This window comes from Corvus kubaryi, unplaced genomic scaffold (genome assembly GCF_017639235.1).
Source record: "Corvus kubaryi isolate FWS band 111438036 unplaced genomic scaffold, C.kubaryi_AGA036_p1.0 split1-65, whole genome shotgun sequence".
Lineage (NCBI taxonomy): Eukaryota > Metazoa > Chordata > Aves > Passeriformes > Corvidae > Corvus > Corvus kubaryi.
In genome coordinates, this window is record NW_024582080.1 from 1,276,751 (window position 1) to 1,303,366 (window position 26,616).

The 26,616-nt window shown below is 40.9% G+C and overlaps 2 protein-coding genes across 3 annotated transcripts in view; one reads left to right on the plus strand and one right to left on the minus strand.

Moving 5' to 3' along the window:
* Positions 1 to 7: 7 nt before the first annotated feature.
* On the plus strand, positions 8 to 1,771 carry ARL11 (ADP ribosylation factor like GTPase 11). Its single transcript, XM_042014311.1, has one exon. The coding sequence runs from the start codon at positions 21 to 23 to the stop codon at positions 624 to 626; it is 606 nt and encodes a 201-aa protein (XP_041870245.1). The 5' UTR covers positions 8 to 20; the 3' UTR covers positions 627 to 1,771.
* A 9,194-nt stretch (positions 1,772 to 10,965) lies between these two features.
* Positions 10,966 to 26,616, minus strand: part of KPNA3 (karyopherin subunit alpha 3) — a 48,176-nt gene continuing 32,525 nt past the window's right edge. For both annotated transcript variants that reach the window (XM_042014143.1, XM_042014142.1), the window contains exons 8-17: positions 24,883 to 24,969; positions 24,317 to 24,486; positions 23,165 to 23,209; positions 20,477 to 20,608; positions 19,197 to 19,325; positions 17,449 to 17,553; positions 17,244 to 17,315; positions 16,976 to 17,138; positions 15,997 to 16,091; positions 10,966 to 13,696 (exon numbers count right to left, since the gene is read on the minus strand). In XM_042014143.1, the coding sequence (XP_041870077.1) occupies positions 13,598 to 13,696; positions 15,997 to 16,091; positions 16,976 to 17,138; positions 17,244 to 17,315; positions 17,449 to 17,553; positions 19,197 to 19,325; positions 20,477 to 20,608; positions 23,165 to 23,209; positions 24,317 to 24,486; positions 24,883 to 24,969 (1,097 nt within the window). In that variant the 3' untranslated portion in view covers positions 10,966 to 13,597. The remainder of the gene's footprint in view (positions 13,697 to 15,996; positions 16,092 to 16,975; positions 17,139 to 17,243; positions 17,316 to 17,448; positions 17,554 to 19,196; positions 19,326 to 20,476; positions 20,609 to 23,164; positions 23,210 to 24,316; positions 24,487 to 24,882; positions 24,970 to 26,616) is intronic.

The window sequence follows — 26,616 nt, forward strand, 5'->3', positions numbered from 1 at the left end:
CCAGCTGCAGCGGTATCTTAATGGGGAAGCTGATCTCCAAAGGCTGGCGGAAAAGAGATGCTCGAGTTGTCATGCTGGGGCTCGACTTTGCTGGCAAGTCCACCCTTCTGTACAAACTGAAGAGCGGCCAGGCTGTGGAGACCTGCCCGACGGTGGGATTCAACGTGGAGTCTCTTCAAACACCCTGTGGAGTATCCTTCACCCTCTGGGATGTTGGTGGACAAGACAGCCTGCGGGCCAGCTGGCCTAACTACCTGGAGGACATCAACACCCTCATCTTTGTGCTCGACAGCGCAGACATGGCCCGGCTGGCCGAAGCAATGGCAGTACTGGAGGAAGCCCTGAGCCACCCCAGCATGGCTGGCATCCCTGTGCTTGTCCTGGCCAACAAGCAGGAGGTGCCAGGAGCGCTGGCTCCTGCCGAGCTGGGGGAGATGCTGCAGGAGGCGGGGCTGGCAGGGCGCCGCTGGGTGCTCCGGGGGTGCAGTGCCCACACTGGCCAGGGCCTGCAGGAAGTCCTGGCCATCCTGGGAATGCTGCTGCGGGGCTCAGAGCAGAGCTCCCTACCCCGGGAGCAGCCCATCACGGGGCTGGCAGAAAGGAGGCAAGCTCCAGAGCAAACCTGAACCTTGAATGGATCCTTCCCACTCGCTGCTGCCAGCAGATTTGTCACGGAGGATTCCAGCCTCCAGGCACCCCCTACAATGAGCAGAGCTGCAGTTGGCACATGCTGTGAAACACCCAGGACCTGACCATCAAAACCCAGCAGGAGGGTCTCTGAGCAAAACTCCCATCGTGGAGCAGTTTTGGCCACATCTCTTGGACTCTCATCCCTAGCTGCAGCTTGTCCCACTGTCACCATGTTCAGCTTATCCACCGCACTTGTGTGTCCAGAGGTTCAGCAAGGGTGCTTTTCAACATTTATGAATTATAACAGAGATGTGTGCAAGGGACAGAAGCTTTCTTCATTCTGCAGCTCCCAGCCCAGATGCATCTACCCAGATGGGGTGATCCTCCCTTGGGGGGAGCTTGGATGTGCCCCATGCTGCTTCTTTCTCAGCACAAATCACATGTTCATTGGCTGAAAAAGAAGGAAGGCACTAAAAGGAGTGGCTTATTGGGAGCATCGTAAGCTCCGGACTTCAAATGGCCAAACAGCTAATTGGTTTTCATGTGGCATCTACAGGTATAATAATCTTCAAGCCATGGAAGCAAGCTGGGATTTGATGGTGTAATGCAGTTTGAGGATGTGTGTATATTAATTTATGCATTTCTTGTAATGGTTCTTTCTTTCTCCATCCATAATTTTTATCAAATAATGATTTTATGAAAATGGTCCCTCATTTTCCTTGGATTATGTTTAAATATAAAGAAATCAGACCTGACTTTAAGATGCTTGGAAATATGTCTCCATGGCCAGTCAACCTCTAAATGTCCTCATGGTGGCCTGAGCAGCCAAGACAAAACCCTGTCTCTAAGACTTCTGAAACTGCATGAGACCACTCCACATGCAATGGTTGATAACCAGGGGCACCTATGGGCACAGGCAGGTTGGTGACCAAAGGTCTCTCCACACCCAGCTGTGCCCAGGGCAAACAAAAAAAAACCCACCCCTGGTAGCTCTCAGCAGGACCAGGTCTCTTGTGGCAGTGATGGTCTTTGTCCAATCCTGCTCAGCTTACCACTGGAAAGATCTATAAAATGTGTGCCTGAGGGCTTCCTGTATCCAAGATTCTGTTATCCAGAGTTAAAATTAAAATATTTCATAGTAGTCCCTGCTTCATTATAAAATGAATGGGGGAAGGGGAGAGATAACATACAATTTTTTTATTTCTATTTTTCATTTCTGTTTCTGTTCAGAAATCAGCTTTCAAGGAACAGCATACTCAGCCTAGAAACACCAAGGAGAAATACATGGCAAAATCCTCTTCTGTTCATACCAGAGCATTTTACAGTTGTTAAGGAATTAATTGTCCAGCTGTTACTGGTGCTGTTATTAGCCACACTTCATAGAAGGCAGCAGCTGGAATAGAGAGCTCAAACAGTCATGAAGAAACAGAGTCAGACTTTTCTAGGAAGGTCTCAATAAAGACATCCTTCCCAACTGTTTTAGCTGCATTAATGTAGAACTACTGCGTGCTATAAAAGAGTGCTGCAGCATCGATGTGGCCTAAGCAATCACAGTTAGGAGTGTATTTAAACAGCACTGAATCATGTAATGAATTACATGACAACCTCTGTGCATGGTAAGGAGAACAAAATCATGTCTTCAGATCTTTGCAGGTGACATAAGCTGGTTGATCGACTTCCAGCTTGTTGCAGGTGGTCACTTCGTTGCCTCTAGCACACAAGGCTCCAGCACCTGTGTCCAATGACCTGCTGGCCACTTTGAACATCAGTTCTAGAGGCACAACACAAAAGGTTCTGTGCTGCATTGCCATGCCAAATAATTTGTCCTTTTTGAGTTTGCTGCTGTTTTGGTCTTGTGTCTCGCACGGCACAAAACAGAGAATTGTGCATTAGGGTAAACTCAGCAGAGACTGAAAGGCTGTTCTGGTGATGTCTTACTCCTAAGTGTCTCTTGATGCCTGCATTTGACTCTACAGGATTGTCTGCTGGTAGTTAAAAGAGGCACTGAAGCCTTCCCATTTTCCTCTGAGTGTTTTTTAAGCTCTTTAAAAAGATAAAAAATAGGCTCCTCTGGCAGCAAATAGAGATAACCACCAGGCTTGGTAGACATCACCAATTAAAAATTAGAACAGCAAGGTGGGAGGTGGGGAAGAAGGGGCAATGGAAATCCTGAACATCTGAAACTGATGAAGCAACATTCCAGTTGCTGAAATTGTTCTCGCTTCCCCTGAAGCAGTAATTTGGCAAAACACCCCATCTCACGGGGCATCATGTGATTTACCATCCTTGTTTTCTGGAATAAGACTTTTCTGGACGCTTGGTCACATTACTCAGCCCATTTATGCCCTTGTTCAGAGACTGTCAAAACAATGATGGGTCGTAATATTTGAAATAGCAGCGCAGAGTTTACTTCTAATGATTTCTCTTTTCTCCTGCGTTGGACAGGAGAAAAGCTGCTGAAACAAGTCCGTCTAATGAGCACTGCCCTGCTTTAATTGCACCCAACAGCACTTAAATGTTTCAGTGTCAAAACTCCTGCCTGGTTCAGAGGGAGCAGCATGGCAGTCTGCAGGAAGCAGCCAGCTCTAGGGAGGGAAGTTTGTTACCTCCTTCCTGGCAATTCTGCAGGAGACCCCCTGCCACATGGAGTGATATTGATCCCTAAAACACTCTCCTTATGGATTTCATGGAGCACCCTCCAACTTAATTTCCATCTTCCTGGGCATGGGATAGGTGTCACAGTTTTGGCACTGATTTCTAAAATAACACAGCTTCTCTCTGAGTAGCAGGTAAAAGAAAAATCCTCTGGACTTTGTTTCAGGTTCCTCACAAATTTGAAGCATCCTTCAGGTTATTTGTCCCAGAGCCTCCTCTGGTTGCTCAAGATTCCTTTTTAGAAGCTTTTCTGGATGCATTCTGGTGTGTATAAACCTTTACAGTGACATAACCAAAATCCATAATTGTGCATTAACCTTCCCAGCCCCCCTCCACTGAGATGAGCCATACATGTAAGTATCTACCCTTCCTTGGAGCTGCCAGAGCAGCCTCCCTGCCCAGGCCCATTAGGAATTCAAGCCCTTGGGCCTCCCATCTCTTCTCTGTTTTGCAGGGATCACTGCAGTGGGAGTTACCAGCATGTCTTGCTGCTTTTTTCAAGGACACCAAGACACTTCATTCCTCTTTCACACTGCAAACAGTGAAAGGGCATAGCTCATTCCTCACTGATTTACTAACATTTCTGTGGGACTGGTTTCTAAAGCAGCTTCCTGAGTGGGAACCCAGCACAGATTTATTTTTTCATTTTTGTCAAGAAGTTTTCCATCCACCTCCAGAGAGCAGGAAAGCAGCAAACTGGGAAAAAACCCCCCAAACAACCAACATTAAAACCAGTATAGGAAGTACAATTCATCTTTTCCTCTTTACCAGCACAGGAAGGATGACTCCCCTTTTCCATGCTCTCTTCACAACTTCCATTTTTCAGCCAGTCCATGACACAAAACACCTTCTACTTGCACAGTAGCTGATTTCTGCTGTTGGCACCATTGCTTTATTTTCAGATGGACCTATGTGCCATTTGTCCTGGAGTTTCTGATGGAGCTTCCCTGATGGGTTTCAGTATTGCTGAAGGGCCTGAGATCAGAGGGGAACCACGAGATCCCGGGGTTGCAGGGTGAGGGCATGGACGGTTGCCAATGAAGTATTTAGAGAAGGAACAGGCAGCCACAGGGTGCATGAGAGGGATCTGTGACCGGATGTAACACCGGGAGGAGAGTGTTAGGGCAGCAGCCAGAGACCTGGAAAATGCTTGGGGGAAAAAAGGTCAATAAGAATTTTTTTAAAGGCTAAGAAGAGCTTTCTTTTCAAATACAGCATGGAAAAAAAGATTCCAATCTCCCCTTTTTCTTAGGAGACAGGCTGTATAATGCAGTGGAATGTCTTAATTTTTGCTTAATACTCCTAATAGCTGTAAAGTAATTTCTTCCTCTTAAAGAAATCCTGAAATACCACCTATAAAGATTCCCCACAGGTAACTCACCAAGGAAAAACAAAGAGCAGAACCACATGTGATGCCATCTCTTAAAAAGAATCAATACTGGTGCCAAATGGTATTAAAAGCCAGTCATGCAATAGTGATTAAGACAAATGACACACTACTGTTCAATACATCACAGCCTTCAAAGGGTTAATTAACTGGCCTTCGTCTAAGCTTTCCCACATTTGACTTTTTCATGATGCATTTGCTTGAGTTGAAACCCTGAGCCTGCCATCTGGATATTGTTAAAAATGCCAGGTGAAGGCTGGGATTTGGGTTAGGAACTCAGCCATGCATCGGTGGCCAGGAGTGCGTCATCACCCCATCTCATACTTCACACAGTGTGACTTGCATTAAATTCCTGCCAAAAGGGGAAAAAAAAAAGATAATTTAACCAACTGCTATGACCCACACCTGATAAGTGTGTCCCCCTCTGCCTGTGCCCCACCGGCCTCTCTGTGGTCAGACCAGAAGCACAAACCTCTGCTCCTAGCAATTCCCAACCTGGGCACTTCTCACCTCAAAAGCTCTAATGCTTTAAACCAGACCAGCACCATCAATGTCTTGTCTGCTAATTGCTGTGAGAAACAATCTCCCTGGAGCTCCCAGAGCTGACAAACTGTCCTTAAATTCTCCCTTACACCTCAGATTTTTATTAGGTTTTTTTGGCTTGTGCTGGCTAAACACCTTTGGATGTGACAATGAGGTTTTTTCCCAACAGGACACAACTACTTGCACAAAAAAACCCTTGCTTGGTGATCGGCAGCTCTGCAGCAACGCTTTGCCTTGGGCATAGGAGAAATATTTGCTTTTTAACCAAACAGTGGTGGGGTTACAAAGCCACTCGTTTTTGCAGAGGGAGAACAAAGTCACGTGGGCCGTGGGAGGTTTGATAATGGTGGGAAAGGACTTTGGACAGACCCAGCTGGGGGTTTCCTGGGGAAGAAAGATACCAGCTGAGAGATGAGTTGGGGCCCTCATTTCCTGGGGGATCAGGGGAGAATCTGTACTGCTTATAAAGACACACACTTTATACCTCGTGATTTTCTGGCTTTTGACAGCCCTTAACAATAGTCCTTTCATTTAATAATGGTGTAAATGAGGATCAGTGCTGAAACTCCACCCTTCAACACAGGCAGTATTTTCAGAGACGTAAGGTTTGGGCCAGTACAGGGCTGGAGCAGGGGTCCAGCACTGCACCGGCTGTAAGATATCTGCACAATGTGCCTCAGGGTGGTGCTCTCAAAAGGATGGAGAAGTATCTTCTCCCTGTTCCTTGAGGAAGTCCAACACAGAGGCAAAACTTGACAGACCATTCCTGCAGATGCCCCATTTCTGCAGGATGGGGTGGACCCATCACTAGCAAAGCAAGGGAAGCTCAGCCAGGAAGAGCAGATTTTGGGCTGCAAACATGCGAAAATAATCCTGAGTGTCCAGAGCTGCCCTGGGAAGGATGGGCACAATGTGTGCCGTGCTCCTGAGGAAAAGCAGCTCTGCAAAGACAGTGCCTAGGAATGACTGTGAGGGTGAGGGACGTGTCCTGTTGGAGATGGCTGCAGGCAACCCCAGGGCTTCAGGTGATACAGCACCTTAGCCTGGCAGGAAGGTGCTGATTAGTCCCCTTGGTTCCCCCAGGCTTTCTCCCTTGGAGAGACCTTTATTCTCCTGTATTTCCTCCCTGCACTTGTAACTTACTTCAGTGAGATGCCACTCTATCTTAAATAAAAAAACCAGACTCAATATTTTTGTTGTTCTTTTCTGCACCCTACCTTTCTTCCGCATAATAAAAACACTCACACTGCTATCTATGCCCCCAGCACCATCAGCAGAGGTAACAAATAACCTTGTTGTACCCTTCCCTGGCAGAGCAGAAGACCCCATTAGCCACCTCCACCACTGCATGGGAGCTCACATGCTGCTGGAGGCAGGAAAATTGCAGGAAAACAGATCCTTAGAGCATTAATTCTCTGGGAAAGATAAGGGCCTTGACCAGAGGGGGAGGCTGAAAATGCTTCTGACAGAATGGCTTCTGACAGAATGGCTTCTGACAGGCTATGCCTTCCTGTGCCCTCAGGACTGGCCCCAGCTCGCCCTGCTTTTGCCTGTCCCTTCGACCAGCAGCCTGCGGAAATGCGGCCCCCGACCGCCCAGTCCACGGCCACACAGGAGCACCTCACAGTCTCTGCCATCTTCCTCATAGGAGATGCATCCTAATCGAATTATTTCAGTCTCTTGGTGCTGGAACTTAATGGATCTTCTTGCCATTTTCTTGAAGGTGATATGCCCCAGGAAAGAGCTTTTGATGACATGCCTGCTGTGAGTTTTGAGACTGCATGATATACCCATGATAGAACAGCAGTATAAATAATGGATCTCTTAAAAAAAAACCCAAACAAACAAACAAACAAACCCCACCAAAACAAACACCCAAACCCTAAAAAACAGGGACAGTGCAGGAAATTTCAGCTGTAAAACAAAAGCTAGGCAGCCTCGAGTCAGTTGCTCAGTTCCAGCCATCCACTCTATAACCCTGAGCAACTACACACTGAGTAAGTAAGGGGCAAATTATGTGCACACCAACTTTCTCTGGTGTAATGGAGGGGGACAGCCTGCCTTGGGAAGTCAGTCCCCAGGCACGGAGCCTGCAGCCGGCACTGACACCCATCTAGCAAGGAGCTTTTGCTTCTCTGCCACCGCTTTTAGCTCTCACACAGTCTTAGCTTGGAAGGAACATAGATGCAGTTCAGCTGCCTGTTGTCTGATGATTTCCAAGGCAGTAGAAGAGAGCCCCCACGTCCTCGGTGTTAGCACTTTAGTGCTTGCAGTGCTTCTCTTTGAGCAGGTGACTGGGTCTGGGGTAATAGCAAACAAAGGCCCTGAGGAATACTTGTAGCAGTATTCTTGCAACTGGAAGCATGAGAAGCAGCCCCCAGGTTACATCAAGAAAAATCATGGACCTCAGTAAACTTCCATTTCTAAACATGCAGGACTCACATTTTCATATTTTCTTTCCCACCTTTAGGGGCCAAATCTTTCTTCTGTTAAATTTAAGCTAATACACAACTGAGGTCAGTAAAACTCATGCAGAAATTGAAGAGTTTAGATATTGACTAAAATATCAAATACAGAGAAAACTGTGACCTTTTCGAGATGTGATTTCTTCCCTTTCCATCAGTTTTTAATATTTCAAGAACAGACCTCTGGTTGACTTTCCATAAAAACACCTCCCTGGATACTGACAGCCATGCAAAACTCAGTGCAAACACTTGGCTCTGTGCTGCTGACAATGAGGTTGTGTTTAAAACCCCAGCAGTTCGTTGGCAGGGAGAAAGGAACATGCTGCCACTGCAGGAGCAAGTTGCCACCTTGCTAATTATTTGCCTTGGACTGGGCCCTTTTCTCAGCAAAGGGTTAAATATTTCAGCACAGAGCCCTGAAATTTGAGAATTTGAGACTGAGATTACAGAGTTGGAAGTGAACATTATTGCTAAGTATCCAGCACATCCAGCTCCCTGTAAGTGCTCACAAATGAGCCCTTTGGACAGAAATTTTTCCATGCGAGATGCAACATTTTAGCAGCAATTGAACTAAACATGCATTAAAAAGGTGGGGGGGGTTTAACCTCTTTTTTTTTAAAAAAAATTTAATATTTGTTCTAAACCAGTACAGGCAGTGACTGAGAGATGTGAAACAACTGAAAGAGCGCTTTTCTTTTGATGAAACAACACATTTTTTGAAATTTTCTACGTATTTGGTTTAAACATGAAAATTTGACAAGTCCAAATGCTCCCTCTACACCTATCACCTCCTGAGATTTATGTGCCGCCATGCTTAAAATGACAAAACCTAAGACCATGCAAACCACTCCTAGAGAACCAATGTCAAGTAAATACTCTCACAATTACTGGGCCAGACCTCCTGTAAGCTGGGATCATCACGGGAAGAACAGAAGGAATTAATCCCATATTTTCAATATTATAAAATGCAGGCAGTATGCAGATTTCAGGGAGCTCTACCAGGATATAAAAGTATGAAATGCAGGGGAAACCAGCTGTGAACTGCATCAAACAGAAAGGAACACTCATGGGTCTAATCTCAGGGCAGGAGCTGCAGCTTCCCTTAAGCATTTCTCTGCACAAACCTAGAATTGAACTTGCTGAAGCCACTGGCAAAATATTTCAATTTCATCCTCCCTCTTCGTGTACAAACAATTTTGTACGGGCAATCATCTGGCCCCATGAGTTAGGGTTAAAACAAGCAAAAAAAGCCACTAACGATGATCAGCCTGCAAATAACAGATACAGATGGGAGCTCCGTTACGCTTCATTTCAGCCCATTAAAAAAATCCAACCACCAGTTTTCCACAGGACCCTACTTAGGAAAGAGGATGGTTAATCCATGTTCCACACCTCTGTCCCTAGAGCCTACTTCATGTACTGAGCAAACTGGACAACCAACCTCCTCCTGCAGTTCCCCCACCGTGTCCAGGGAACAGTCCCCCTGCAGGGTATGTAAATCCTTCACAGAACTTGCCCCTTTTCCTCTGAAGTTGTGTGGTGATTCTACTGCTGTAGATAAAGGCAGAGAGCAGCCTAAAGCCTTCAACCTTCATTCTATTAACATTCTTAGGTTTGATACACAAGGTTGCAATCTCTCCGACATTAAAACCTTACAACTGAGGTTGGAAAAAAAATCAGCTCTTCTGTTCCTTTATAAACTGGGATGCTGCCCAAGAAAGCTGTATCATGAGTGCATTTGAACACGCAGCTGCTTGTGTGCAGAGCTCCAGGGCCAGCACAGAGCAGACCTCCCCGTTACCATTTCTATGGCAGGATCAGGGAAGCAGAAAGCTGCTCTAGCTCCTAACTCTGCATCTTGACACAAGGCAGTTTTCCTGTGCAGCCTGAAGTAATGTCCCAGCCTGAAGCAGACCCGTACAGCTCAGGCACCTCCAGCTCATGCTGCTGTCAAGGTGACAGTGACAATCATGACAAACCCCTGCAGCAAAACCTCCCAAGGCTTTGCCTGCTGGAGCTCACAGTTTTCAACTGATTGGGTTTTTTTTCCTTTTCTTCCTGAAAAGGGCTTCCTGATGGCTTGGCGAAATTTGTTGTCCTACATATGTTTGAATAGAAGTATAATTATGCCACAAAATGGAGTACTTTTCCTGTAACAAAATAGAAGGAACACAACACACTGCATTTGGTGGAAAGGACTAGTTTGAAAGACATTCAGAATCTAGAGGGCATTACAGAAGAGCAGAATAACAAAGTGGGCCTCAACTATCATTCAGTTCACTGAGATTAAAAAAAAATCAATTAAAAATCTGCCTGACAGTGGACCTTCTTACTCATTTCTCTGTTTAGTAGATCAAGCAAACAAGATTGAAGTCTCTGTATTTTTAGAAGTATGGGGAACATTAAGATATCATCTAGGTTTTACTCTTTCTAAATAAGACATGGCTAAAGTAATGCATTATTTATTCCATATATTCCAATGTAGTGTCATTCAAGTCCTCTAGGCAGGATCTAGAGGATGATTAACAGGTTGCAAAAGCCCAACACAGTTCAGTTTGTCAACTGAAAGCTGAAGGAACCAAAGGGACTAAACAGCTTTTGGAAATGGGAATTAGGTTCTTATGAAATCTTTGTCCTTCATATCCCCATGGACAAGCATTTGTAAAGATTTAAGTACAGCACTGGAAGCTCATCTCCATCTCCCACCCATGGGGACAGGGGTTTCTCCGGGTGACCCAGACGACTGACACAGAGAAAGGATGGCAAAGCCACGGTTGCGGTCACAGGCACCTTTCAAACAGTTCAAGTGGTCTCCTTCCACTGGTGCTGTACCGTAATGAAGGCAGGACTGTACTAAGTAGAAGGCTGCTGGACAATGCAAGCCTTCTGACAGTTCCAAGCTGTTCCCAAGCAGCATCCCAATGGCGTCACTCGTGCCAGGGAGGAGGGATGCTGGCTATGAAAGGCTGTCCAGCCCAAGGCCAGTTTTGGTGCACGCTCCCTCCCAACGCACACTGGGCAGGAGTTGGGCGCCCCTGTGCACCATCCTGAGCTTAAATTAGTGCTGAATCAGCAATCAGCCTCACACCAGGAGCCTGGAAAGGACATTTCTAGAGGTAGAAGTCAACTGTGGAAGTTCCTTGACACTCTTGGTCCACCTTCAAGCCTTTGAACTGAAGTCACTGTTTCAGTAATTACATGGAGCAGCTGCAGCCCACCTAGCACAGCCCCCTGTACACACTTGGGAAACATCTCCATACAAAGTATAAAACTCCGTATCCAAAGTTTCAGAGGTGACTGCATTAGCTTACTTTATTCATACTTGTAACATACTTCAAACTTTGATGCGGAGTTCTGCTAACTAATATCTAGTCAAAGACAAAAACCCCTAAGTCAATCCATGAAGACTAAGCAGTTCCATAACCTTCAAAATAAGTTCTTGAATGTTTTTATAGTATTTGATAGCAGCTTTTTATTGGTTACAAAACCTAAGCCCATATACAAAATTAGGAACACATTTAGATGCCTCTTTGAAAGAACGTTTTAGTCTATTTTAACTGATAGTTTAAAAAAATAATAAAAACAATGCAATTTTAAACACTGTTCTGAAAACGTAAAAGTGCAGCAATATACTTTGTTTCCTTTATTAACTATGAAATGGTGCAATCCCAATCAAAAGCTGATAAGGTCACAGCAGAAAGAACTGAGCAAGCACTTTGTCCTGCCTTACCCAGTTCTCTGATGTTCACTTTTATTGTAATGCATTGAGTGCAAGAAAAGGATCGAATCTTTACAGCAGAGGAAAACTTGCTTCAGTATCAATTTGTATGTAATCTCTAGAATAACAGTGAGTGTAGGCTGAACTGGGTATGCATCAGTCTATATGGCATAAAGGAGACTAGATTGAATTGGAAGGGGGAAAATATTTGTTCACAATAACATCTGCTGGAACTCTTAATTTCACAAAATCTTTGTGACCTTACCTAACTTTGACTTTTTATTGTTTAGTTTTTTAGCGAACACCACACAGTTTCAAGATTTTAGACTATAGTGTGTGAATAGGATGCAGTTACCATATGAAGCTTCAACTCAACTTCTGGGAAAAGAAAAAAGGCACAATGAACTTCAACTCAATTTTATGTGCACAAGAGTTGAAAAATCTGAGCCACCTTAAAGAGAAATTGATTCTAAAATTTATAAAACCTATAAATAATCAGAGGCCAAACCACTATATTAAAACAGATTATCTAGCAAGTAAAAATCTTGCAGTTTAAACATACGCTTGTATCCAGCTGAGATACAAGACAACTCACTCTTTAAAGTGGCTCCACCTTGGCAGATATATATTTAATGAATGCACACCTGCTATGTGTTGTTCATCAGTGGAAAAATAGCTGATCCACAAAGCTCTGATGGCATCTGTCCTTATCTTCATCACAGTAAATACAACCCACATCCAATAACTAAATTAGTTTAGATTTTTCTATCCCTTCACATCAATGCATTGGGAAATTACACCCAGTAAACAACAGCAACAAAACCAGTTTGTGTGATAGCTTACAGAATTTCAAAATTACCGATCTTCGCCCCAGCAATACCAAAATCCCTTTGAAAGTGACTGGGTCAGGCGATTTTCCAAAAGCAGTGACTTCATATACCTTATATAAAGTTATTTAATGTGCGCTGCACATCAGGTTTATGCTGAGTAACGGCAGCTTCGATACAGCCTCACACATCAACCAGTTTGTATGTTTTTAATCACATGAATAAGATTTGAGACTAACTTCTGAATTACTCTTCCAATACTCCAAGAATGAAGCTTTTATGACGCTTCTAAGTAGTTGCTGGTTTGTTGCCAACCACATCATCATAAGCACTGGTTACTAAGTAAAAAATATTTTAAGACTAAATTACAGTAAACATGAAAGCTCCACAGTTTAAACCCAATATAAATCAACCATATCCAATTATCAATTTAAAACAGAAGATATTGACTACTGAAAGTTGAAAGCAAGATTCTTTTTAACTAATACATTTTTGGACAGAATTTTTTTCTACAGTCTGGGACTCTTGCTTTCAGCTTAAACAGAAGTTCAAGTCCATAACAGGTTGTAGCTCAGGTAAAATACCATGCACGGCATTTGATTACTTCAAAACAGCAGGAACACACAGGCTGAAGTGAGTGGTCAAATAGGGCTCGCTGTTCTCAAAAATTAGGTATAATGGCAAAAGCTTTACCAGTCCAAATCTACAGTTCATTCTCCAACCCTGGTTTCTGAGGCAGTTAATGAACACACATCAATTACTGATAGCTGAAGTAGTTTTTTTGTTTGTTTTAAACTTAAGTGTTTAATCAATTGCCAAGTGTTGTTTTTATAAGTTACTTTTATTTCAGTTTCACCAATGGAATTCATTTGGCTTGCATTTTTGAATCTATTCTTCCACATAAAGTTTATGAAAATATGTTTGTGGAGGACGATGATGGAGGCTCAGAGCAAACTGGGCCCCTGTAAAGTCTTCCAAAATGTATGCATCATACCAAAGTGTCTTGATCCACAGCGCACCATTTTCCAAAGAAGCTACTTTTCCGTGGAAAGCCAATGTGCCACCACTATGGAATATTCTTAACAAAACTGCAGATTGCGGTTGTCAGCATGTGGCACCAGGAAAAAGGCAAAAAAAGGTAGTTGGGACTGTTAAAAAGAATTGTGAAACAGTTCAAGAGATCATGCATATGCATTTACAGTCCATGTGATAGTGATGTTTGGCAACTGCAAAGTGACCAATACATGGCTTGCTTTAGAAGCATCAAACGAAGAGGCATGTGTGTCTTGGAGCCTTTTGTTTCTTCACTTGGTAGCCATCTGGTGGTGCTTCGTACTGGTGTGGGACAAGAGAAGCTGCACTTTTTTTGAACTTAAAAATTAAATTCTTTTGTTTGAAGGTTGGCTGTTGGGTCGAAGTTGTAAGTACCTCCTTGAGTGGCTTCAGGAATGAGATTGGGGTCTTCATCAATCTACAAAACACAACAACAGAAACACGTGAGAGGCCAATTCCCTGCACGATTGGGTACACAGAGAAGAAATTAACAAATGTTCATATTTTCTTTTTTTAAAAAAATATTATTGCAATAAAATTAGATCTGGTTTTCCAATTCAATTCCTCAAATACATTTAAAAAGAGCAACACATCTACTCTGTTCTAATACCATCAGAGAAACAGAAAATTGTAATGGTTAGGGATAGTGCTGCTGTTTGGTTAAAGCAGTTATTATTTTAGCTACACAGTTTAATTTTCAGTGCTAATTTTTAGTACTTCTGGAGTTGGCTGATCACTAGTTGTGGATTCCAAAATTAGTTTTGTACTTTCTCCCATTTTCTTTCAACATGAAAATATTTTTTTATCAGCAGCTGATAGAAATACTTACATAAAACTTAAAAGAGTTCTTAGTATCTCCTATCAGAATTTGAAGGATTTAGAACTACCCATTTCAGAGCAGTTTTATATAGGTCTCATAAGCACAATCTGAATTTGGTTTTAAACCAGAAGTACTTCATTGCTCTATGGATACAGAGTGAAAGGAATCAGCAGCCACCTTCACCCAGCTTCCTCAGAGCTGTTAGAATTTAGGTATTTACAGCCTCAAGGAATAGCAAATAACACGATCAGTAGCAACAAAATCCACAAGTTAAACCCTACCCATCCTCCTGCAAATTACCAGCTGCACTGGTTCTCTGAGCTTCATTTGAGATTGTGTGTCATTCTGAAGCAGGATAGAGCTCTTGTGTGGGGATCTGAACAGTAGTGCACACATCAGAACTGACGCACCTAAAATCTTTCTCTTTACTTTGGGTGACACTGTCTAAACTGGGGGGAAGAGATTGAGGCCTTTGGTGACAGCAACAATCTGCACATCATGCCCACATGATGACTGAGTCTGGTTTCAGAATGCGTTGCAAAATGTTTTGATAAATTAGCACTTCTGCCTTCTGCAGGGGTACTACAAAGTAACCCCACCTAAGGTCACCCGCCTTTAACACAAGAAACTGAAGTCAGGAAGCTGTTGGTGCTGCTCCTAAAGTACAAGCTGTGCACTTTACAGAGCACAGGAAAAGGAGCAGATGGGATTAGCAATGAAGGGACATTGAGCAGCCAGCAACATCGCATGAGAATACAGAAGATCCTGAAGTGACAGAAGGTAAGAATACTCCTGGACAGTCCATCTTAACACTGCCAATCAGGCTAACATAACCAATCTCATCTCCCTGAAGCAATCATGGAACTTCTACAATTTTAAGTTTCAGAAGCTCCAGAAAACACAGTAATATAATAATCTGAAGGAAAGTCCTTCTCTTGAGTAAAGGAGGCAGATTCAGCCCATCAGACATAGATTAAATTGCATTAATGTAAAAAATAAATGCACAAAAGGGAGTACTAACCTCAACAGGGGTATTTTTCCACCCACATCAACCAGACTGTGTTCTTCAGCTAGGTGCAGAAGTCTCAAGAGTCTCTACGGAGACTTTAAGACACTGCTAACAGAATCACTACAGGCATAGGAAACTTTTCACATTACTTAGCCTCTGCTGACTAACTTCCCAATCACGTGACGGGCCCATGAATTGAAGATTATCGAGTCCTGAAGTTAGAGCTGGCATTTGGCAAGTTCAATTTAAAAGAAGAACTGAAAACATAGTTCTGCTAGGCTGCAGAACTACAGACACCCTGGACGGCCTAGAAAAGATAATTTGTCTTCGAATTGCATGTTGAAGTGCTCCTTAGGAACTCACAAGCAGCCAGTAGCAGGAGGAGCTGGAACCAGAGGGTCAAAGTACTTAATCTGGGTGCAACAAAATATTGGATGGCAACAATCAGCTGCAGAAAGTGTTAATAGTTTTGATGACTTTTCACTGCAGAATCCAGACTGAGCAAATACAGAGTTGAAATACAAAAATTTATCTGAAAGTAAGGATCTGCTTCCCCTTCCAAAGACTGATGTATGAGAAAATAAAAAGGAGAGCCAGAGAACTGTTTAGATTCTAATCACAAGTAATTACATGTCAATGTGACAAAATTAAGTCAGCATCAATCAATTTGTTAGGCAAAACTAGAGTAGTCCTCTTGATTTTGCAGAAGAGAAGTCCTAGTATTGAGAAACTCTTCAAAGACTTTAAATTGAGGGAAACTCTACTGAACCAGGACCAGGAAAACTGACTTTGAAGATAATGTATGACCACTGGAACTGAGGAACAGTGACAATGTAGTTACTAAGCTAACAGCACAGTGCATATACTCTTCCATCTTTTGCATACTTACATCATCACCAGAGAAATACTGATCTATAATTTCAAATGCTAGTTTATAAATGTCTTCATTCTCGTGCTGTTGCAAGGCTTCGATTTTCTCTAACCCTGAATAAATGAAAATGGAGAAGAGTTTTGTAAGATTAACCCAGAGTAACTGACTACTTTCCATAAGAAAAATGATTAAACATTACTACTGAAACACATTAGAAAAGATGTAGCTCAGTTTGACAATATGACCTACACAGCAGCTCTCTTTGTCTCTAAGAGCAAAGAAGTAGTTTGTGAACTTTACATGCCAGGGAATATTCCATTTTATGAACAATGGATAATGGAGTCTTCTCTTGGTTTAGATAAAACTCTATTTTTTAAAACTATTGTCTACTACATAACTTTTGGTTTAGTCATTGTGCTTTCCATGTACCACCAAAAAGAAGTGGCTACATTTGTGTGTTGCCTGTAAGTTTAAAACAGCAAGGTGACAAAGCAGCTAGTCCCATTTTCAAACTGGATATGGAATAACACAAGGGAAAAGCTTCCAGTGCATTATGTTCTTCAGTATCTCTTTGCTAGAATACATTAATTAGCATATGTTACAACTTGGATTGTGATATCAGAAAGACTCCTCATCCAGCTTTGGTCTGTAATGAAATTATGGGCCTCAAACTGCTTCCAAGGCAATGAACTAGAGCAAAAATTGTGTGTTTTACCACAGGACAAAGTATGTGCAACTATCAAATGAAAAGAATTACAATTCTCATCGAAACCTAAAAAATACCTAAGCTACAGAAAGCTCCTTCAACAATTGCCTCTACACAGCCATCTCCAAACTTAACTAAACAGAAAAAAGGTAACATCTCTCATTACAAGCCTCCCTTGTTTACTCAAATAGCCCATGGTGAATAACACTGCAGTAAACATCAACAGCACCAAGGGGAAGACAGAACAACATCCAGCAAATGACATTTTTTAAAAGCCTAGTAAGCTCTTACCTCCACACTCTTCTATAATTTCAGCTATTGTGCTAGCCTCATCGCCAGCCATTATCAGGATGTTTTTCAGGCCATCCAGCACCACCTGTACCACTTGAGAATCCTTTACTGAGAGTAGATTGCAGAATGGTGGGATTACATTTTGTTGTACAAGGTATTCAACCTAAAGAATTAAAACCAAAAAAAATTGCTTTCAACATTGTGCTTCTTACACAAATGGCTGCATGTGGAACATTTTAGTGACAGCTTGAAATCCCACTACACATACCTGATCTTTTCTCCCACTTATTGTCAAATTGCTAATTGCCCAAGCAGCTTCCTTTTGTGTCCCGAAGTCCCCCTGAAAAAAAAAAATTAATAGCTCATTAAAATCCGCATGGAAACATCTGTCAAACTTATTAAAAATCACAAACTCCTCATGTCAGATTTATAAAAAGAGGATGACAACTTGCATAGCTGATAGCTTGACTGACCTTAGCCAGCTGGTGTATGATCATGGGGATTAGCCCAGCATCTATTACAGCCTGAACTTGTTGCTGGTTTCCTGCTGTGATATTGGAAAGGAACCAAACTGCTTCCTACAATGGGATAAAGCAAAAAAGCAAAACACTTTTTAAAACTAGTCAGCAAATGAAAAAAAGAACTCAACCAAGCCTAGCCACCTCAAAACCTAAAATCATACCATGAGCAATCACTAAACAGGTCTCCTCCTTTGTGTGCTAGCACTTCTAGCACACAAACTTTTATAGCACTGTGAAAGACAACAGGGAATCAATGTAAAATTAATATGATTGATCCACAGGGCCAGATTCTCTCTCACACAAGGAGTGTCTCCATACCTCAGGAGTAATACTGATGTAAACCTTATATCCACTTTGCACTGCTGGAGTCACAGACAAGCTTTAAACTTTCAATTAGTTTTGCAAAGAAAATAGGAAAACTGGTAAAGCATCATTAAAAAAGGACTTATCCTGTAATCCTACTACTGACAGCTCAGTAGTAGCTTTCTGTTATGTTAAAAGGAGGACTCCACCTTCCATTTACTTTGTTTAACATGAAGTGGTGTCCACAAAGCGCATTCAAGTATCACACAGGACACTCTGCCCTGTGACTTTGCTCAGCAGTTACTCCTTCAGGAGGTTCACCCACACAGCTACCACCTATCTCATGGCAGTTAGAAATTTCCAGTTACAAAGAGGGACACTTGTCAATCCAAAACATCGTAAAAAGGCTCCAATCTTTTAAAAGATGTAGCAAGTAGGCAATTATGAAGCACTGCAGAAAAAAAACATGGGTTCCCACTTTTTTAGGGATGTGTATCTTGCTTTTATTTCTATTTGCCTCTCACAATACAGACTTGAAAAAAACTCAAAGCATTTCAGTACATCTCTTGTACAAAAATAATTCCTTGGCATTCAAAAGAGCTCTTCATCATTCTTTTGTAAGAGCTAAAAGGGCAGGCAAAAATAAATCACATTAGTTTGACTATCAAAGATAACTTCTTCAGAGATCTTCACAGCTGACAGGGCCTGAAGAAACAGAGATTCCTCACAAATAGATTTTTCCTCAATGATACACTATAGGGGGGAATCACATAATCTAAACAAAAAAGCCTTCTCCTCAGACAGACCATCTTTGCAATGGAAGATGGCACAATGACTAAAAAAAAGCAAATAACATGAAATACAGCTCTGGAAAACGAGGCACTGATCACTTGCATCAAACTCTCTCTACTCCACCCAATCCTCACAGCAGTGAAAGTTATTTCTGCCAAAAGGAAGGAGATGAAATGCAGACACAATTTTCAGGAAAGGGCAGTGATACACCCTCCTTCCTTGAAGGAGAAGATGAACAAGAGAACAAACTTCACTATGAAAAGGTGGAGTGGGAAAACTGGATCAGTCTTATGCAACTCACTGGACTCAACCTAAATTATAAAAAACTGTAATTGAAGTTAGCCAGTTACTCACTTTGCAAATAAAGAGTATCACACTCCAAAGCAAAACCCTTCAGTCCTCCCAGAAAGCACGAGGCATCAACACCAATGCACGGATACTCACTATGGCTGTCTGGTTTCAGTCCTAGTTAAGCATCAGCCTCAAAGGCTGCATCTTTATACAAAATTGCCGGAAATAACAGCTGTAGGAAATTCTTCTGTAATATTCCACAGGCTACTGTTTTATTTCTTAAAAATACTAAGTTAGGAAGAAGCAAATCATACCTTGTTTATCTTCTCTTTTGGATGCGTCAGGAGATGCGGGAAATAAGACAAAACATCACAATTGAGAACAACTTGTGTCTGTTCATCAGTACCAGTTACTATGTTGCCTACTGCTCTCAGTGCTGCTGTCTGAATATCCAGAGTGGGAAGGAAAAAAAATTGCATGTTAAAGACAATGCTGTTACATATGCTATAACAAAGATAATTTTAAGATGTCTCTTTATAAAAACACTTTGCAAAATACAATTTAGCACTTCATCCTCTGAGCTACATCAGAAAAATGGGTACTGTTTCATCAAAAGACACAGTACATCACAGAATAAATGCACTGCAGCTCAACTCAAAAAGTGCAAAGATTAGAAATTAAAAGAATATTAAAACCTTAGAAGATTAATTCATCATGTACCTGATCTGTGTTACAATTCCAATAACCGCTTCTAGGCTCTATGTCTGCTCAGGTTGCTCACTTCTCCATTCAGCTCCCCACTAGCGCACTCAAAACCTCACAACTACTTACTGAGTCTCAGATGACTTTCAGAAATGGACTTTACATCTTTATGTATTGGTCAGTAAAATGCTTTACAAGTGACAAAATACTGGAGAGACTTCTTTCATCACGTGAACTAGTCTGACAAATTTCAAGACAGCCAAATCTCATCCAAAGTACAAACTAAACAAACATGTCAAATGCAGATACACAAAAGAGCTCCGTATTACAGCGGATGGTTCATAAAAAACCCAGTACACATTAACTAACTTTTAGTTTCCCATTGTCTTTGAAATTAACCAAGTAATCTCAGTTAACCTTTCACAGCTAATTACAAATTTACTTTACTAAAAGGACTCAGCATTTGCAAATATTTCAATACTCTAAAGGTTCCAAAATACTGATTTCCATGAGCTATTCAGATAGAATATGCACAATCATGTATGCAGCAACAGCAAGAGTGCATATTACTTGAATTCTGGAAAATGTAAAATATGTTGTCATTAAATATTTTAGGACTACAAAAGGAAGGCACCTCTGGTAATCATACAACAGAAATTAATGTTTAACCTGTCACTTTACTTAAAACTGTATTAGTACTGTTTTGCTTGAGTTTTCTTTCTTTTTAATATTTTTTTCCCCAGTGTAGGTAACACTTTTTCTTCAGTTTTACCTGCACAAAATGTAGCTATAAATGTTCATCTCACTAACTCCACTAATACATACTGTAAGGCACATTTTTTTAGCAAACAGTGTACAAAGGACTATTCAAACACAACTGAATCAGACTTACTTGAACTTTAACCTCCTGATGACTCAGAAGGGGAACTAGAAAAGGTACAACTCCCGAATCAATCACCATTTGTATCTGTTCATTTCCACCATCTGTTAAGTAGGACAAAGCCCAAACAGTGTCCACAAGAATCTACAAATTGGAGAGAACATGGTTTACATATTGAACAGAAAAACTGGTATAATGAAGGTTTAATTTAGTGAACAACATTCCACTTATCTGGGGGTGGAGAGAGGAAAAACATGCAATTTAGTTATAGGAAAAACTTAAACATTATTATGATGAGACCTAATCAGTAAAATGTTAATTATGTACAACTATGAAAACCAGGGCCATTTGGTCCATCAGAGTAATTTCTGGATGTCCTCTCAAATTCCTTTTTAATTAAACACTACATTTTGGTGCATAAAGTGACAGCATACATCATCTCACAAAGGTAAACTGTTGGGCTAGATTTGCATTTCTAAGATAGACAACCAGCTCAAGTGAGTAGTTGTGCTAGTAACTTTCTGAAGAAAATACCAACAACAGCCTCCTTAGCGCTGCTATAATTTGTTAGCTGTGCTATTTTATGATTATGGAATACATAAATTCCCTTAACTCTCTAATCCATCTGACACCTTAGCATTTCTGATCCCTAGTGCAGTTCTGAAGTGAAACTGCAAACAATTCTGGATGTATGCCTTTTCCTGCCTTCATATTAAGAATAAAAAACACAGCAAAGGAAAGGAGTTCTTACACCAACTAAAGGACTAGCAACTATTGTAATGTGGCAACTGTTGAGAAGTGTTCAAGCAGAGCAAAATCCACAGAGGAATGCCTAACATGCAGGGCCATCTGAGAATCTTACAAGGAAAAAAAAAATAGTCACTGATGACTTGATAAGGACGATTAGAAAGCCCTTAAAAATAGACAGGTACTAAAGTTAGTCATTGAAAGGCAGTACCTGAAGCAGAAACAAAGCCAGCAGAAAGAGGGGTATCACATCACATAAAGATGATGTTGGGAACTGCAGGAAAAGAAATCTGGACCCCACTAAGGACATCTTCTGTTGAGGAACCTAGATCTAGTCTACTTTTAAAACAGATACCCATTTAAATTACCCGCTTTGAGAATAGCTGAATACTGCAGTAGTAGAACATAGGAAGGACTTTCCAGTCCTGACCCACAGGCTGCGTCCACCGAGCTCTGGATGCCAGCCAGCACAGCCCAAAGGCTTTCCTGCCACAGCCTGCTGCTGCCCTCACCTCCTGTGCTGCAGGGACAGCGGAACGTGCTGCAGTGGAGCCACTATGGCAGCAGAAGCAGTGAGAGATGGTGCCTCACCAGTTTGCTGCCCCACAGCCCTGTTGGTGACAAGAGCCGCAGCCGCCAGAAGCGCTCACAGGACTTTGGGCTGACCTACCTGCATCACTGACTCATCTCCAAAGATAGGTTTGCTGCTCCAGTACAGAGAGGCTGGGACCAGACTGGTACCTCCAAACTAGCACCTGACTCTCAGGATCAAAATGATGGACACCCTAATTGAGGATCAGTCAAAACCTGGCATCACAGTCTCATACCTACATCAATAAGCTCTCATACAATCATTGCTTGCAAAACTTTAAAATTTGCCAGGGAAAAGGAGCCTACAGGTTAGAAGTATATTTGGTTTCACAATTAATTCCTTTCAGCTTTGTCCAAATTATGCATTGAAAAGTCACCATGTGCTGTCTCCCACTCACATTACACTGGGAAAACCCTGGCAAAATCCCAGATTAAACTGTACAAATATTTTGTGGAGACAAGCCCACTTCACCATTAAAAAAGAAGCAGAAACACCACTACTACAGCGTTGAACTAACAAATGATAGTCCCACCAATCTTATGCTTTATTTTATCCCCGAACCAGACAAAAGGGTTCAATTCCTTCTTGCCTAAACTAAAGGATCACTGTAGGGATTACAAAGTCCTGATAGGAGAAGGAGGAGAAAAGCAGCTCAATATCCCTCGGTTACACAGATCTTTGTTCTGAAGTCCCAATATATAGGGCTTCATGAGGTAAGTCCGTCCCCTAGAACATTACTTGGAAAAAACCAGGTAAACTCATGAATCAGGAATGTGGGAAGTACTGAAGGAAGGAAACATGACGGTTGTCAAAGGTGCCACAAAACAATAGTTTATTACTGTTTATTTAAATATATTTTCATATGTGATTTCTTTAGTTAAACATTGCAAAGTCAGGCACCCAACAGGTTACAAAAGTCAGATTTTACCCTTATGATCACAATATTTGACTGGACTGATATATAGAATTACACATAATTTTTTTTACGCATACATTACGTATCATCTATGCAAAATTATAAATTGGGGCAGAATTAAAGTGCAGCTGATGGTAAAGCTGGCACTTTAATTTTCTAGTGCTCAATTCCACAAGATAGGATTTTTAAAAGGTATTTCAAATGTACAGGATAAAAAAATGCCATCTTTTACAAAAGGTATTTCAGAAATGGTATTTTCACTTTCTTTTTTGTGCTCTGAATGACTACAGTTAGATGAGTCTTCATATTTAATTGTGCATTTATGACTTAATTATACATAAATTAACACACAAACCCAAGTTTACTACTTTAACACAATCCTGCAGCATTATCTTTCTAGCAAAAACAAAGAATCTAAATAACTAAAACTTTAGAAATTACTTACGTTTATATCTGTATGGTAAATGAGAACACACAATGCTGGCAAAATCTGAAAAGAAGTTCATCAGTCATTACAGCAGAACAAAATTGGTGGTAAAATTATGAATCCAAGTACTGTAATCACAAATCTTAGCTTGAGTCTGCTTTAGTATATTGTAATCACACACTTTCCAGCAGCTGGTCCTGCCCTCAAAGTATGTACAAAAATATGTGTATTATACTTCCAATTTGTGAAAATATGAGACAGTACTATATTCCAGACACAGAATGTAGACTGTATTTTGAGAGAAAACAGGCAAATAACAGAGCTAAGACACCCCGCTGCTATTTTTAAAGTTTGTTATCACACACAATAAAAATTATTAGCCTAACAGCAATACATAAACCTCTTGGATTAAAGTTTAATTTTTTAATAATCACATATGGTGAAATATAAAACTGGGCTGTGATAAAACTGCTTAGAACAGTGTTTTATTTAGTAAAGCATTACTTGTACAAGTTTCCCTGTTTCTCTGCTTCACTTTAAAAATTTCATTAAAGTTTAGTTGTTAACAGTAACATATTTGATATGGCTTCAAGAACTGTATCTACACTTTTGAATTTATCTTAAAATCAAGAACTGTACTTACAACTACAGTTCTAGTCAAATAGCTCCATTTTACTACTGTGCCTACCCTATCACTGGAGCATTTGCTCTGTTCACCAGTTTAAAAGGCTTTTCAGGATTTCTGCTCAGGTTGGGACTTGGCATGGACTGCATGTTCACACTGAGTCGAAACACAAACCACACTACTTACACTTCTTCTTGCTGAAAATAATTACATTTGAATTCTTCTACATATAAAATCACATTTGTAGCCTTTTTTTTAAATGAAAACATGTAATGCTGAGTATTTTAATGCTTTCTAGTGTGTTAATTTTTTGTTGTATAGATCATCACTTTAGTCTTACTCAGTTTCAGACATTACAAATACCTTTATTACAGGCATTGTAAGAACCACCAAATTGGTCAAAGTATTTCATGTAACAACTGGTAAGTGGTACAACACATGTGCAGTGACAAAAAACATGCAGAAATTCATAGTATGACAATGTAAAACATTTGGCTTCTAGCCCAGAGTATAAAACATTATCTGTCTCATAATTCTTTATTTACCTCCTGAACTGTCTCCATAGGCGGTGGGGGGTCCTTATTCCTGCAGAGATTTACAATGACCCATGTGACGTTCCGAAGGAAGGTGATGGGAATGGAGGGATTGATGAAGGACAGAAGAGGTTTGACAACTCCCAGTGATATGACATAATCTCTACACTGAGGACCATCACCTACGGAAATGAAAATTGTTGCAAAAGAAATTACATTAAAAATGGAAAATCTTGAAATGTATGCAATGACATGTTGGGATACTGAAATTCTATGTTTCCTCACCAACAGTCTACTACTAAAAGGCCGTATTTCATTAAATATACATACGTACAGTCATGTATGTATATTTTAGGAAACACAAAATTTATCCTGTTAATATTTTGCATAGCAAGTTATACTATTATTTAGAAAAAACCCAGGAGGTACATATGTAATTCTGGCCACATTATGTATTTTAAAAAAATTATATCAAGACACAGAATTCAGAGGAAACATAGTCTCTTATGATAATGCCAATGTTCAAAGTTCTAAAATGAAATGCTCCCTGAATTCAAATCATTAAAACAACAAGTTACCTATAATATTTCCGAGAGCCCAGACAGCTTGCTCACAAACATTCTGGTGTGGTGAATGAAGTAGTCTCAAGAAGAGGGGTACTGCATCTGCAGAATGCAAAGATTGGATTTGTTTAATACTAAATCTTGGTATATGAGCAACATTTTCACTGATTTAAACAGAACACATTCTCCACCATGCCTCAAACATGTTTTTATTATGAAGCGTGCACAAAACCTCAGTTAAACATTTCTATATTTATGTAGAGAAGGGAAAAATAGACTTGAGAATAGAATTATTAAACAACAATGCTCCCTACATTTATACATTTTCTCATTTTTCTCAAAGTGGTAGGCAGACCCCCAAGTATGCAGGTGTGAGGTCTCACGTCCTGGTAATTCAGATTTTCCAGTTATCCAGGATCACAACACATACCAAGCAGAATGACATGCCTACTTGTGCAAACGTGCTTCATATCTTGACTTTAAGAAAATAGCTTCCTCCCAAGAGGTGGCTATAGTTAGTTTCCATATGCAGTGAAGATTTATGTCCATCTGCCAGTCCCAAGACACGTTTTAATTTGCTCTTATGTAATGCCAGCAACATACCAAATTAAGGAAGTGGTACTAATTTTAGATAACATTCTCTGTGGAATTAAATATATTTGATAGAGCTAAGAAACCATCCCACTATTATTTCCATGCACTGTTTTCCTTCAGACAACCCATACTGTTTGAAAGACAGTAATTCCTGCAGCAATTTTTTATATCTGTATATGATCACACTCATCCTATAGCCTGAATAAACTAGATCAATTTATATACTGTTAGAGAGTAATTTTTCTTGCAGAAATAGCTTCGGAAATTTTTAAAAAGTGCAACACAGTTTGTGAGCAACTGTGAATCAATATTGTGTTGATAATGTAGCGTGATAATAAGGCAAAAAACTCTGATGTGTGTTCCTGAAAAATACAGAGTGATGAAGAATAAAAACAACCTGAAATTCCTTCCCCACCCCAGAGGAGTGATTCAGCCATTGCCTATAACTGACAAGCTAGCAGGGACAGCAGCACACTGTTGCTTAAGAACACTCAGTCTTGTAATAATCATCCCACTTCCATTAGCTCAAGTGGAATATTTTAGCTTCCTTCTCAGCAATTGAGATTGAGATTTACAATTCAGCCATATATGCATTCAACATATTTCAGAGAAGAGGGTCAACTATGTAGTTTATACTAGACTGCAATCCTGGTATGCTGTCAAAACCAGGAATGAAGTTATTTCATAATAGCACTCAAGCAGGAGGACAACCTGAGAGAGCATGAGTTGAGGTTATCTGACCTACCACTCTCAAAAGATTACTCCTGCTCCAAACTGGCTCCTGCCAAGAGCTATTCTGTGCATATAGTACTTCTCCTCTTTTGCTGGGCCTTCCAAATACCATCTGTCCCTCCTGACTGCAGGAGGCTGCTTTCTTTTGTATTAAGGCTGCACCAGCCTCTTCTGTAGCTGCAAGGGTCTATTGCTTTGTTTCCTCAAACCATTCCTTATCTAAAGTGAGAAGACCTGGGAGACTGTTTTCCCTTAGTCATCTCCCAAGCAAAGCAGCAAGATTTTTAGACTAAACTTCATCCATTTTCTCTTCATGAGTAAAATGCTTTTTGATTCTCTGAAGTCATTTTAGTACATTTTCTTCTTTTCAAGCATTAACTAAACAGATTTTGGGAGACCTGTGTCCCAAATTGAACTTCTAGT